Source organism: Budorcas taxicolor, chromosome 13 (assembly GCF_023091745.1).
Source record: "Budorcas taxicolor isolate Tak-1 chromosome 13, Takin1.1, whole genome shotgun sequence".
In the NCBI taxonomy this organism is placed as follows: domain Eukaryota; kingdom Metazoa; phylum Chordata; class Mammalia; order Artiodactyla; family Bovidae; genus Budorcas; species Budorcas taxicolor.
The window spans coordinates 21,384,182-21,399,987 of NC_068922.1; the positions used below are offsets into that span (position 1 = coordinate 21,384,182).

The window sequence follows — 15,806 nt, forward strand, 5'->3', positions numbered from 1 at the left end:
AACTGTAAAGAAGGCTGAGCGCTGAAGAATTGCTGCTTTTGAACTGTGGTGTTGGAGAAGACTCTTGAGAGTCCCTTGGACTGCAAGGAGATCCAACCAGTCCATTGTGAAGATCAGCCCTGGGATTTCTTTGGAAGGAATGATGCTAAAGCTGAAATTCCAGTACTGTGGCCACCTCATTTGAAGAGTTGACTCATTGGAAGAGACTTTGATGCTGGGAGGGATTGGGGGCAGCTGAAGAAGGGGACGACCCAGGATGAGATGGCTGGATGGCATCACGGACTCGATGGACGTGAGTCTTAGTGAACTCCGGAAGTTGGTGTTGAACAGGAAGACCTGGCGTGCTGTGATTCATGGGGTTGCAAAGAGTCGGACATGACTGAGCGACTGAACTGACTGAACTGAAGACCAAAAGTCTTGATGATTCTGTTGACTGTGACTCTCTTCTCCCTCTCCTTAAATGCATGACATGTTCACTGAGAATCATCCTCCTGCCACTCCAGCTCCTATACTTACCACTAATCTAATATACTTCAAGCCACATATATTGATACTAAGTATGACTTGTTCTTGTTTAGTTGCCATGTCATGTTTGACTCTTTTGTGACCCCATGGACTGTAGCCCACCAGGTTCTACTGCTCAGGGGATTTCCAGGCAAGAATACTAGAGTGAGTTGCCATTTCCTTCTCCAGGAGATCTTCTTGACCTGAGGATTGAACCCATGTCTCCTTCAGCAGCAGGCTGATTCTTTACCACTGAGTAACCTGGGAAGCCCAAGTATGACTTGGAAATTACTAAGTAAATTATCTCAGAGTTTCATTTAGTAAATAAACTTTTAGGGACAAAAATCTTGGTTTGATTTTGTTTGTTTCTGTTGTCCACATATCAGAATACCTCTTAATGCTAGTTAAGAACTGGGCACCCTGATATAAAATTGGCAATACCACAACATTGTTCAGGAGAATACTGATTAGTACATAAATGGAAAATGTCATCTTCCATTTACTTGTTTTGATATAATTCCACAAATTTCAGAAACATTAAAATATCCTCTTAGTTGGTCAGTTTCAATGAAATAACCCTTTTTATAATTTCATGATGTTGAGGCAAAAATAAGCAGTATAGCCCTTATTATATCTTCTCTCCAAGTTATTTTCCTTCCTTTTTATTGGTATGCTATTTATTACGGTTTATACAACCATATCTGATCTAATATGTTCTTAAATGAATTTCCCATAGATGGTCCACAAGCTGCTTTTTCTACTTAAAGATTTGTTCATGCATTTTCCCTTCCTTTTCATTTCTTGTCCCTTTATTTATTGAAGATTTTTTCTTTTTTGTGTTTTTAATTAATTTTTCTTTTACCTTACAATATTGTATTGGTTTTGCCATACATTGACATTAATCAGCCATGGATGTACATGTGTTCTCCATCCTGAACCCCCCTCCAACACCCCTCCCCATCCCATCCCTCTGGGTCATCCCAGTGCACCAGCCCCAAGTACCCTGTATCATGCATCAAACCTGGACTGGCGATTCATTTCACATGTGATAATTTACATGTTTCAATGCCATTCTCCCATATCATCCTGCCCTTGCCCTCTCCCAGAGTCCAAAAAAACTGTTCTATACATCTCCGTCTCTTTTGCTGTCTCACATACACAGTTATCGTTACCATCTTTCTAAATTCCATATATATGTGTTAGTATACTGTATTAGTGTTTTTCTTTCTGGCTTACTTCACTCTATATAATAGGCTCCAGTTTCATCCACCTCATTAGAACTGATTCAAATGTATTCTTTTTAATGGCTGAGTAATATTCCATTGTGTATATGTACCACAGCTTTCTTATCTATTTGTCTGCTGGTGGACATCTAGATTGCTTCCATGTCCTGGCTATTATAAACAGTGCTGCAATGAACATTGGGGTACACGTGTCTCTTTCAATTCTGGTTCCCTCGGTGTGTATGCCCAGCAGTGGGATTGCTGGGTCATAAGGCAGTTCTATATCCAGTCTTTTAAGGAATTTCCACACTGTTCTCCATAGTGGCTGTACTAGTTTGCATTCCCACCAACAGTGTAAGAGGGTTCCCTTTTCTCCACACCTTTTCCAGCATTTATTGCTTGTAGACTTTTGGATAGCAGCCATTCTGACTGGCATCAAATGGTACCTCATTGTGGTTTTGATTTGCATTTCTCTGATAATGAGTGATATTGAGCATCTTTTCATGTATTTGTTAGCCATCTGTATGTCTTCTTTGGAGAAATGTCTGTTCAGTTCTTTGGCCCATTTTTGATTGGGTCATTTATTTTTCTGGCATTGATCTGCAGGAGTTGCTTGTATATTTTTGAGATTAGTTGTTTGTCAGTTGCTTCATTTGCTATTATTTTCTCCCATTCTGAAGGCTGTCTTTTCACCTTGCTTATAGTTTCCTTTGTTGTGCAGAAGCTTTTAATTTTAATTAGGTCCCATTTGTTTATTTTTGCTTTTATTTCCAATATTGTGGGAGGTGGGTCATAGAGGATCCTGCTGTGGTTTATGTCGGAGAGTGTTTTGCCTATGTTCTCCTCTAGGAGTTTAATAGTTTCTGGTCTTACATTTAGATCTTTAATTCATTTTGAGTTTATTTTTGTGTATGGTGTTAGAAAGTGATCTAGTTTCATTCTTTTACAAGTGGTTGACCAGTATTCCCAGCACCACTTGTTAAAGAGATTGTCTCTTCTCCATTGTATATTCTTGCCTCCTTTGTCAAAGATAAGGTGTCCATAGGTGCATGGATTTGTCTCTGGGCTTTCTATTTTGTTCCATTGATCTATATTTCTGTCTCTGTGCCAGGACCATACTGTCTTGATGACTGTGGCTTTGTAGTAGAGCCTGAAGTCAGGCAGGTTGATTCCTCCAGTTCCATTCTTCTTTCTCAAGATTGCTTTGGCTCTTTGAGGTTTTTTGTATTTCCATACAAATTGTGAACTTATTTGTTCTAGTTCTCTGAAAAATACCATTGGTAGCTTGATAGGGATTGCATTAAATCTATAGATTGCTTTGAGTAGTATACTCATTTTCACTATATTGATTCTTCTGATACATGAATATGGTATATTTCTCCATCTGTTAGTGTCCTCTTTGATTTCTTGCACCAGTGTTTTATAGTTTTCTATATATAGGTCTTTAGTTTCTTTAGGTAGATATATTCCTAAGTATTTTATTCTTTTCATTGTAATGGTGAATGGAATTGTTCATTCCCCTTTTTTTTCTCTATAAAACTGGTAGTAAAAATAGTAATCATACCTCTATTGATTCTTTTCTTCATCTAGAAAAAATGACTACTAGTAAGAATTTGTCTTACTACTGTTGTATCATGTTTAGTATATTCTCAGTGTGTCCTAATTTTTAAAAATGAATGCATTATAGATGTCTATAATATTCAGATTTTGGTTCTATTGAGATTTAATTTTAGGAGATATTACCTTAAACTGACCCATAATAATGTGTTTCCCATATGAGTTTTACCTAGGATAGTGGTTTGTCATCCATTAACAAACAACTGCCAAATTTCACTGTATATTAATAAACTATATTAATATTTATTTTAATTAATCTATTAATATTAATTTTAATCAATGTAATAATCAAATGTATGTTAATAATATGTAGTTAAGAGCACACTATTATCTTTCTCTACATTTTATATCCACAAGGCCACTTGAAAACAAGGATTTTTTTAAACTATGAAAATGAATATATAATAGAGTCTTTAGGGAAAACAAATGATACCAAAAAAAATCTGTATTTCTGAAATGATAGCATGCATTCATGGTGTGCCTGTATGTGTGATAAGTTTTCAGCATTCAACATCCGTTTGATTCCCTGAGAATCTTATTTTCATCATCAAATAGCCCCATCTATAGGAATAGGAACCCTCTTGTCACTTTAACCCATCAAATAGCTCTAAACAGATGTTATTTTCAGATATTTATGTCTTTTTTCTTTACTATTTCCTGCTCTTTCTGTCCCTTCATCTCCATCATCTAATTTTATCCATTAAACAGGATGATCACATTCCCCACCCCAACCCCTGAATGAAATTCAAATCTAACTCATAACAATATGCTTTTTCTTTTCCAGATTCCTGTCTTGGTCACACAGATAAGTTCGACCAATCATCCAGTAAAAGTGGGCCTGTCAGATGCATTTGTCGTTGTCCACAGGATCCAACAAATTCCCAGTATGTAGAAGAAGGGTAATCTCAGAGTTTGAGTGCTGTAGGGGTAAATTGAAAGGAGGTTGATTTAGGCTAATTGCTGCTGCTTAATTATATTGTTTGGCTTATAAGTCTAATTGGCATTTGCTATCTCTCTGGTAGTGTTGAACTAATAATTTAGGAGGAGTGAAATTAAATAGCCAAGCCAAGAGAGCTTGTATTCTTTGGAATAGTTTGGTTGTGCAGATATATTTCTTTTATTAATTGGAAGAAGAACTTCAAAGAGTGACAAGTTATATGATTGATAGCTGTGTGACTTTGTTTAGTTTACATAAATTTCTTAGCAAAAGAATAGCTTTGTGCCAGTCTATATTTAGCAAGTTCTTATAAAATTATTTGAGAGTCTAAAGGAAGATTTATTTTAAAAAGTATAGAAATTGAGGTTAAAAAATATTGATGGAGCCATACCTACCACATAATATAGTTTATTTTTTGGTTTAAATCACTTTTGCCTTTCTAGTGCAGTTTATATTTTTAGAATAAAAACATATATGTTACTTGGGCAGCTGGTCATCATATTAAAAATCAAAAATGTAAGTGCCATTTGTAATATTTCTGATCATGTAAATAGCCATTTCTTGAAAGCTTCTGTTTTTTAGAAACCTCCCTCTATTTCAAGAATAGCCCTAAATGTTGCTTGGGTATGGTAGTACCAAAGGTGATTATTATTTGTGTCCTGGATGTGTTCATGTAAAGCAAGAGGTTACAATATAATACATCTCAAGATTAGATCACTCCTTTCCCTTTTGTTCAAAGGTCTTGTTCCTCTTTTATTTCCTTATAGCGGTAGACTTAATTTATCACATGTGTATGCTGTTTGTTCTTGACTTGTGCTACATCTGTTTAATTATTGTCATCTCTAGAATATAGAAAGTAAATGCAGTGCAAATTAGACTTTTCCGAGCAGTGGATTGGCTGGAAACATTATAGGGGGTATCTTATAATTACAGTTTAGAATGACATTCATTTGTGGCAGTTCTGTTTGGTGAAGACAGTGAATCTTCCATGGCTGTTTCTCCTTGTTCACTGAGAATTTGCGGGAGGTAATATTCCAGCCAACTGTTAAATCAAGGCAGATTTTCCAGAAACAAACCTGTAATGTGAACAGAGCAGAGACATATCCTTATGTGCAGGCAACATAAAGACATCCTGACAGAACTCTTAAACAAGAGGCTGAGCCCTGGGAGAGGCCAAGTTGATTCCTGTGTAAGGAGGAATGTTCTCACATTTTTCCTTTCAGAGGTTTTCAGTCAAGCATGACCTGAGTCGATTATCACTCAAGTAAAAGGATCTCTAGTTTTAATTTATTTGTGGCTTCTTTCATCCCAGAAAGAATTTTATTTGCAGCTTCCTCAAAAGACATCCTGGTACACACTGATATTCTGATATATTATTGTTTCAAGAAGAAGATCCACCAAAGTAAAAGAATTTTTTTTTTTTTTGCAAATGTATTTTAATATTCAATTATTGTGTCAGAGCGGACTTCCCTGGCAGTCCAGTGGTTACAACTCCCCACTGCTACTTCAGGGTGCATGAGTTCAGTCCCTGGTTAGGGAACTAAGATCCCGCATAAGGTGAGGCCAAAAAAAAAAAAAAGAAGGAATGGAATAGAAAATTTATTGAATTGAATAAAAGTGAAAATATGACATATCAACTTAAAAAATATATGGGAAAAGTAACAAATTGAAAACAAAACTGTCAGAACTGACACATGACAAAATTGTCCTCAGACAGCAGCATCCCTAAATGCAATTTTTGCTCCCTGTGACATTGTAATAGGGTGACCCGTATGTTTGGAGGGGAAAATATCCTTCTCAAGTATAAATTTCATTGAATAAATTGGCAAAGTTAATCTGGATTTTGAGACCAGATTACATCTGAAGTTTGGGACTCAGCATTCATCTAAAGGAAGTACTCAAGCTTTGAGTTCAGGGAGGAGCTTCTCTGAGGCAGGCTTTGCACCAGACTGATGTTCACATTTCCTGTTGACCTCAGTGTCATCTTGAGAAACTTTGCCAAGAAGGAACAGAAGTCCTGAGTTTCCATTCCACTCATCCCTGCCGTTAGATGGGACCATATTTTAGCAAGAACATTGGAATTGATGTGTTCTACTTAACAGTCTTTGGGGAAACAGAAATTTTAATCTCCTTGAAAATCTGTTCCCATGTTTATAAAGTGTAACAGTATCTGTTAGGAGGTTCAGTGTAAAAGACATGGTTGCATGGTTGCATGGTTGCATTGTATTCTCAGCCAGGGGGGAAAAAAAAAAAAACAGCTTACTTATTTATGCCAGAGATTAGGCTAACCCAAGAATACCACAATACAAGTTACACAAGTAATATTTTTTTTGAAGAATTAGATGATTCCTGGAGATCAATATGCTACTTACTTGCACAATCAGAATTTAGATAAATATTTAAGTCCTTTTCAAGATTCTGTTCCCTTACTTAGCAACCTTCCTTATTAGGAGTCATCCTTATAGGGAATTTAAATCTTTCATCTCTGTTACCCCTTTTTCTTCTCCTGAGTGAATTTAGGGAAAACCGATCATTATCTTCAGTAATGAGTGGTTTTATTTCTTCTGTATTCCAAGGTGCATTATTACACAGGACCTCATTCTCATAAGATCAATTTTCTGTCCTTTTAATCATTTTGGTTGGAGAAGGAAATGCCAACCCACTCCAGTACTCCTGCCTGGAAAATACCATGGATGGAGGAGCCTGGTAGGCTACAATCCATGGGGTGGCAAAGAGTCAGACATGACAGAGTGACTTCACTTTCTTTCTTTCTATAGTTTCTTATGGAGAAGGAAATGGCAGCCTACTCCAGTGTTCTTGCCTGGAGAATCCCATGGACAGAGGGGCCTGGTGGGCTATAGTCTATGGGGTCACAAAGAGTTGGACATGACTGAGCAACTAACTAACACACAATCATTTTGGTTACATGGGTTATAGGATCTAGATCCTTGGCTTAATCTAGCCATAACAACATGGGAAAGTATGACAACTATGAAAATAATTCTTCCCAGTGGACCCACAATTACTATACCATTCTCATCAGATTTGGTAAAGGTTTGGTAAAGCATTCAAAAAGCTATAAGGCAAATGGAATTTGTTTATTATGAAGATCCGCCTCCCTTTCATCATAACGTCGACAACAAAACAATATTTTTTCAGTTTTTAAAGGCTTCCAAATAATAAATGTTTTCCTTATTACTTTCAACATGGCTTATTAAAATAGACTTTACCTTTCAAAAAAGATTAGGTGGTCTGATAGTTTAAAATATCAAAGGGAATTCAGGCATTGTTAGTTAGTAAACAGTTCTGAGGTTACAAGAGAAATTCCTTTCCTCCTCCTTCAAAAAAAAGAAAAATGTCTATGATGAAATTAATCCTTACATTTGAAAAAAGTAAAAGATAAAATCTAATTAAAAGTCCAGAAAGCTTAAGGGATATTGTCATGTGAATACTGGTCATGAGACCTTGAACATTTTATTTAATTTCTATAATTTCTTTATATGCAAAATGACCATCTTGGTATCTAAAGATACAATGTGTGTATAGCATGTGGTACCTGGCACAAAGGAACACTGTATTTGTACTTGCATGTATTGTTTATTCATCAGAATCAATGTTGTTACTTTTAAAAGACAGTAGTGCTGACTGAGGTGTCCATACCTAGACCCAGTGCCCTGGAGAGTGAGGCCACAGGGAATTTCCACTCAAGGACACTTTGATACTGTCTCTGAAACTCATTCTTTCTGATTATGACATCATTTGTTAACCTATTGTTGTGTCTGTCAGTTGTATATGTCTGCATTACCTTCTATTTTTCATAAAATATTTTATAGAACCAAGAAACAGAATAAAAACCACTGAGATAAGTCAGTTCAGTCTCCAAAGGAACAGATGTGAAAAATAGGTCTACATGTAATGAACTTGTTTATAAATTATAGAAATATGAGGTAAAAACATACTTGGGATTATGAGCACAGTCCATATTAATTCAAGAGAATTTTTAAAGTAATAGAAAACCCAAAGAAGGAAATTAAAGTGCCCGTAAATCTACTACAGAGAGATAACAATCAATATTTCCTTGTATCTTCATCCAGTATTTTGTTCATAGTGTATACAAACACACACAGGAAGAAAATTGATATTATCCTGTAAATATGTTTAGCACCTGTTTTTCTTATATACAACATTTTTTTTCTACACTGCTAAATACCTGTCTAAATGTGGTCCATCAATAGCTGCAACAAATTCCTTTGTTTCATAATTTATATAATTTGTTTCTGTACTGGTTTGTCATGTACGTTGCTTTTCATGTTAATTATCAGTAAAACAACAGTACTGAACATCCTCTTTTTAAATGTTTACATATATCTAATTCATAAAAAGTGAATATGCAACCCTTAAATGTTAATGGATTTTTATGTACATTGACAAATTGTTTTCTATAAAGGCTGTAACAATTTACTCCTCCAGCAGCGTCATATTACATACCCTTTTTCCCCAAATGCTCTCAGACACTATTATCATTTTTTAAACTTTACAGATTTGATATGCAGAATATGGTATTTCATTGTTGCTCTAATATTCTTGTGATTACCAGAAAGTTCTAACATTGTCATCTATTCATAGATCATGTATAATTGCCATACGTTCTTGCTAAGTAGCGCTACTGAATAATTGTTTCTCAGTGTCAGCTTATGTCCCTCCAGGTTCTTTTACACAGTATGTAGAGGTCTTCTCAGATAAATGGACAGTGCTCTGATACCTTTCATACTTGTTTGTTTCTCTCCACCCGTTTAACATTTTGAATTTCAGTCAGTCTCCAGAGTGCTGACTTTCCCCATCATCCCTCACCTTTTCCTTCACCTTCTGAGCTTAATGAGCATAACATTTCCAGCAAGAAATGCGGAAAATCCACTCGTGTCTCCATGGTTGGCTTATTTGGAAATTCAAAGCTATGTCATTTCAGTAACGTCAAAGTTACACCTGCATGTAGAATTCCTGTACTAGAAACTAATCTGGAAAGCAGCTGACCTAACTTGAAATTGTTCTACTACAGTTAAAATAATGACAATTTCTCAATCCCTTAGAATACTCCACTTTTTTCTTCCCACCAACATACATTAACTGGCTCTTTCTTAACACCAGTCCCTTTCTTATAGGCATCTACTATTTTAAATATACCGACACTGTTTGTGCCTTCACTTTGTTGGTTATTATTATTCACAGCTTAATAAGAAACAGCATTTTCAAAAATAATTTGGGAAGCAAATATATTTTAAAAATACTTAGAGATTTAGGGAACTCTTTAATGAACATTGTATATAGTTTACCATACATGGTTTCCTTATGAACTTACAGAATAGGCAGCAACTTTTCAAAGAATTTGATTAAAATTATGTGCACAGACTAAAAAAAATGTAACTTAAACAGAAACAGAGATGCATTTTTATTATACAAAATACCTTAAGCTTTAATTCTTAAAAAAAAAAAAAATAGTAGCATAGACCAATATTGTTCAATAGAACTTTCTGTGCTGTTGTAATGTTTTAAATCTGAATGGTCCAATATTTACTTACTAGTGATACATGACTACCATGCACTTGAAATGTGACTCATGAGACTGAGGAATTGAATTTTTTAATTGGATTAAATTGATTTCAATTGTAAGAGTTATGTATGACTTATGGTCACCGTATTGAATACAGTGACAATGAACCATACATAAATGTTGAAATAAAGCATTAAATTTCAAGTATAATATTTATATTAACCTACTTTTTACTTCTTCTTTGCCTTTTGAAAGGCTTTAGGATTTTAGAAATGATTCAGTGATACATTTCCAAATTTAAGCATTCCACTTTAACTGATTTTGCCATAAAAAAAAATGTGTATAATTTTGGACTTGGTAGTAGGACACATCTACTATAATTACTTAGTAACTAAAATGAAAGAACATGTTGACAGTATTTTCCCTGATTTTTATATACTCCAATTAAAGCTTTTTCAGAAGAACTGAGCCTCATCTATTATTTTCAAAGTTATCAGAACTTTTTCATTCATTTAATGATGGATCAATCTACAAACCCTTCAGTAAATTGTGTTATCTTACCTTGTCTCGCCTTAAAATGAAAAACACTTCAAAATTATTCTACAGAAGACAAAATTGCTTCTCTTTACTGCACAGCTTCATTAGGCACTCCATTGTCAAGTACACACTAGCTCACTTCAGGCTCAACAAAAGGAAGCAGAAATAGAAATCATGACATTTTCCACATCAAGTCACCACTCATAAAACTCTTCAAAGATAGAAAGCATTACGCAAAGTGATATTTTATTGCTTTAATACATATGGTTCTCATATACCCTATTTGATTGGTCTTGATTTTTCAAAAGAAGCAAAAAACAAGAATTTTTGGATATTAGAAATCACTGATTAATTTTGACATAATTGAAATTTTGTTTTTAGAATTTCTATGGACACAAAAGAATAATGAAAGGAACATCTTAGAGGGTCAGATTAGCACCTCATAGTCACCTAAATTTGATGTTGCCTTGTCCAGTGCTAACTTATATTATTGTTTAATAGAATTAGAACTATGGAGAGAATTTTAAACCATTTGAGGCAGGGATTTCCCTGGTGGTCCAGTGACTAGGACTCTGTGCTCCTAGTGCCAGGGGCCTGAGTTCGATCTCTGATCAGGGAACTAGTTCCGAATGTTGCAACTAAGTGTGCACATGCCACAACTAAGACCTAGTGCAGCGAAATAAACAGGAATAAATGAATATTTTTAAATGTTTGAGGCAGAAGTATCTTCTATTGTAGATGCTTTATTTCACAGCTCCAACTGGCTAATTCTTTTCATGCTTTGGATTTTTGTGGGGGAAGCTTATGACTTCTGTAACAGCACACTTTTTTACTCAAGAGTCTCTTTTGTCCCTGAGTCTTTATGCTGGGAATGAACTTGTTATTGAGTTTTGTAATATATGTTATTTGCATTAAAGGGTACTCTCACTAAATGGTGCTGTGTGCTAGGCTCAGTTAGAACTAGAAAAGAAAATAAGAAATAATCATCAGGGACCAATCATTAAGCATTGCAACACATAGATAAGGACATGTTAGCTAATCATTTACTTTATAATTCAGACAAGATATTAAAATATATAAATATAAGAATCAGACAATTTAGGAAATAACTCATACATTCTCTCCATGAATATTAGTTTTCAAGCAGACAAATAAACTAGATTATCACTAATCATGCCACAGGGCACTCATTAAACTGTTGCCATTTGAACTAGAATGGATATTGATTGGAAAGAATTCCTGGTGCTTCCATATGATCACTCAGTCCCTCCGGCTGATATTGTTTAAAATATCTAAAAAAGTACAACTCAACGGTTATGCTTTGAATCATATTACCTTAAGATTTTGATTATTGAATTTTATTCTCTATGTGTTAGCTGCTCAGAGATTTATTTCATTTCATTAAAAAAAAATTTTAAGCCCTTCATGGATATTATAGTTGATCTTAGTTTTGTAAAGATGTAATAAAATGGTTGAAGCTGCATCACAACAAGATGGAATGTTTGGTTCATCATTATTTTGGCTAGCTTCCCGAGAAGACACATGAGTAAAATACATTTCTGGAATCAAATGAAAGCTTCTAGCATTGGCAGGAGCTACCAGTAAATACATTCCTAATTACTTGTTTTTGACAGGGAGATGTCTGAAATACAACAGAAATGACCATTTGGAAGCTGTCATTAATTGGCAGGTCATCAAACAAAACTCATTCTTATTGATTTTGGTTTTGTTAAATTCATCTCCTCCCAACTGTTGGAGGTATCTGAGCAGGTGACAGAACTAGCATGGCAAAAAGGTCACTCCTTCCCCTTACCCCATCTGCTTCGTCAGTAATAAACTCCCAGAGGCTTCGCTGTCAGGCCCATTGTTTGAGCTTTTCAAAGTATAGCATGAAATTAAAAGAAAACTAGTATTTTAAGCACCTAGTAATAGAATAGATACTATGCAAATTTTAGGATGCAGAAGGCTCAAAAAGCCCCAACACAGTGATCCCAGGGCAAGTCTATGTAATTTATTTATTTCTGAGAACTAAATTGTTTAGCAAAATGTATGGGAAACCAGTATATAGGAATGTATACCATTTCGGCAGAAGCTGAGCGATGGTTTCATATGCCTTAAAAGTTAAAACAAGAGAGAGAAGACATGATTCATGTACCTCAAGACACCTTACTAAATACCATAAAATTAGCATTTTCTCTAATGTTGGATAAAATTTCACTTGAAAATTATATGTATGTCTTTCATTTATGCCAAAAAGATGTGAATTGGATTTCTAAGCAGTGTTTCCTAATCTGAGAAACGTGAAGATGTATTTGGTGAAGGGCTCTAGATGCATCCCCAGCCCCCACAGAGTTCATTTTGGGCCACTCCCTCCCCCTTCCTCTTCTGCTGTAGAACTTCATGGAAAATAATCAGAAGTGGGTGAAAGAATATGCATGGAAAGAAAAGGAAGTACGTGTAGGTTGTGAGTAAGTATTTGACTTCCCTCCCAGATGTGTGGATAGCTACATTCCCTGATCGTGGTTACTAACAGACAGCTTTCTGTCTTCTGAGTTACCACACTTCTGCTTCATGTCCTAGAGGACATCATTGTTGGGTCTATTGACTTCAATCAAAATTTAACCTTCCCAAGACAAGAGTCTACACATGGACATCACCAGATGGTCAACACCGAAATCAGATTGATTATATTCTTTGCAGCCAAAGATGGAGAAGCTCTATACAGTCAACAAAAACAAGACCAGGAGCTGACTGTGGCTCAGATCATGAACTCCTTATTAACAAATTCAGACTTAAATTGAAGAATGTAGGGAAAACCGCTAGACCATTCAGGTATGACCTAAATCAAATCCCTGATGATTATACAGTGGAAGTGAGAAATAGATTTAAGGGCCTAGATCTGATAGATAGAGTGCCTGATGAACTATGGAATGAGGTTCATGACATTGTACAGGAGACAGGGATCAAGACCATCCCCATGGAAAAGAAATGCCAAAAGCAAAATGGCTATCTGGGGAGGCCTTACATATAGCTATGAAAAGAAGAGAGGCGAAAAGCAAAGGAGAAAAGGAAAGATAGAATCATCTGAATGCAGAGTTCCAAAGAATAGCAAGAAGAGATAAGAAAGCCTTCTTCAGCAATTGATGCAAAGAAATAGAGGACAAGAACAGAATGGGAAAGACCAGAGATCTCTTCAAGAAAATTAGAGATATCAAGGGAACATTTCATGCAAAGATGGGTTCAATAAAGGACAGAAATGGTATGAACCTAACAGAAGCAGAAGATATTAAGAAGAGGTGGCAAGAATACACAGAAAAACTGTACAAAAAAGATCTTCACGACCCGGATAATCATGATAGTGTGATCACTAATCTAGAGCCAGACATCCTGGAGTGTGAAGTCAAATGGGCCTTGGAAAGCATCACTACAAACAAAGCTAGTGGAGGTGATGGAATTCCAATTGAGCTGTTTCAAATCCTGAAAGATGATGCTGTGAAAGTGCTCCACTCAATATGCCAGCAAATGTGGAAAACTCAGCAGTGGCCACAGGACTGGAAAAGGTCAGTTTTCATTCCAATTCCAAAGAAAGGCAATGCCAAAGAATGCTCAAACTACCGCACAATTGCACTCATCTCACATGCTAGTAAAGTAATGTTCAAAATTCTCCAAGCCAGGCTTCAGCAATACATGAATCGTGAACTTCCTGATGTTCAACCTGGTTTTAGAAAAGGCAGAGGAACCAGAGATCAAATTGCCAACATCCACTGGATCATGGAAAAAGCAAGAGAATTCCAGAAAAACATCTATTTCTGCTTTATTGACTATGCCAAAGCCTTTGACTGTGTGGATCACAAAAAGCTGTGGAAAATTCTGAAAGAGATGGGAATACCAGACCACCTGACCTGCCTCTTGAGAAATCTGTATGCAGGCCAGGAAGCAACAGTTAGAACTGGACATGGAACAAAAGACTGGTTTCAAATAGGAAAAGGAGTATGTCAAGGCTGTATATTGTCACCCTGCTTATTTAACTTCTATGCAGAGTACATCATGAGAAACGCTGGACTGGAAGAAACACAAGCTGGGATTCAGATTGCCGGGAGAAATATCAATAACCTCAGATATGCAGATGACACCACCCTTATGGCAGAAAGTGAAGAGAAACTAAAAAGCCTCTTGATGAAAGTAAAAGAGGAGAGTGAAAAAGTTGGCCTAAAGCTCAACATTCAGAAAACGAAGATCATGGCATCTGGTCCCATCACTTCATGGGAAATAGATGGGGAAACAGTGGAAACAGTGTCAGACTTTATATTTTGGGGCTCCAAAATCACTGCAGATGGTGATTGCAGCCATGAAATTAAAGACGCTTACTCCTTGGAAGAAAAGTTATGACCAACCTAGATAGCATATTCCAAAGCAGAGACATTACTTTGCCGACTAAGGTCCGTCTAGTCAAGGCTATGGTTTTTCCAGTGGTCATGTATGGATGTGAGAGTTGGACTGTGAAGAAGGCAGTGCGCCAAAAAATTGATGCTTTTGAACTGTGGTGGTGGAGAAGACTCTTGAGAGTCCTTGAGAGACTGCAAGGAGATCCAACCAGTCCATTCTGAAGGAGATCAGCCCTGGGTGTTCTTTGGAAGGACTGATGCTAAAGCTGAAACTCCAGTACTTTGGCCACCTCATGTGAAGAGTTGACTCATTGGAAAAGACTCTGATGCTGGGAGGGATTGGGGGCAGGAGGAGAAGGGGACAACAGAGGATGAGATGACTGGATGGTATCGCTGACTCAATGGATGTGAGTCTGAGTGAACTCCAGGAGTTGGTGTTGAACAGGGCGACCTGGCGTGCTGCAGTTCATGGGGTTGCAAAGAGTCAGACATGGCTGAGCGACTGAACTGAACTGAACTGAATGGGTTGCCATTTCCTTCTCCAATGTGTGAAAGTGGAGTTGCTCAGTTGTATCAGACTGTTCATGACCCCATGGACTGCAACGCACCAGGCTCCTCCGCCCATGGGATTTTCCAGGCAAGAGTACTGGAGTTGGGTGCCATTGCCTTCTCTGAATATAAAATGGGAGACAAAATCCTACAAGCCTAATTTCAGGGCCTAAATCTATAGGAATTAGGTCATTACATGCAGTATGATCTATGGTTGCTATATTGAAATTAGACAAATTTATGTCTGACATTTTCTGAACACTTACTGTGTGAAAGGGATTATTCTAAGCAACTTTCATTTACTATATCATCTTAATCTTCAAAACAACCCTGTGATATAGGTACTATTATCTTTATTTTATAGATGAGAAAAATGAAGGACAGAAAGGATAATAAGAGCCCAAGGTCATGACATACCTAGTAGCAAAACTGGGATTTGAACCAGACTATTCAAATACATGAATTTTTTAATTAACACTATGACATATGACTTCCTAAAATCAATG

General features: G+C 36.3%; 1 protein-coding gene across 3 annotated transcripts in view; it reads left to right on the top strand.

Annotated features, from left to right (window-relative positions):
- The window catches only part of PLXDC2 (plexin domain containing 2), a 449,542-nt gene that overhangs the window by 326,331 nt on the left and 107,405 nt on the right, over window positions 1-15,806 (top strand). For all 3 annotated transcript variants that reach the window (XM_052650669.1, XM_052650668.1, XM_052650670.1), the window contains exon 7: window positions 4,129-4,228. In XM_052650669.1, coding sequence (XP_052506629.1) covers window positions 4,129-4,228 — 100 coding nt within the window. The remainder of the gene's footprint in view (window positions 1-4,128; window positions 4,229-15,806) is intronic.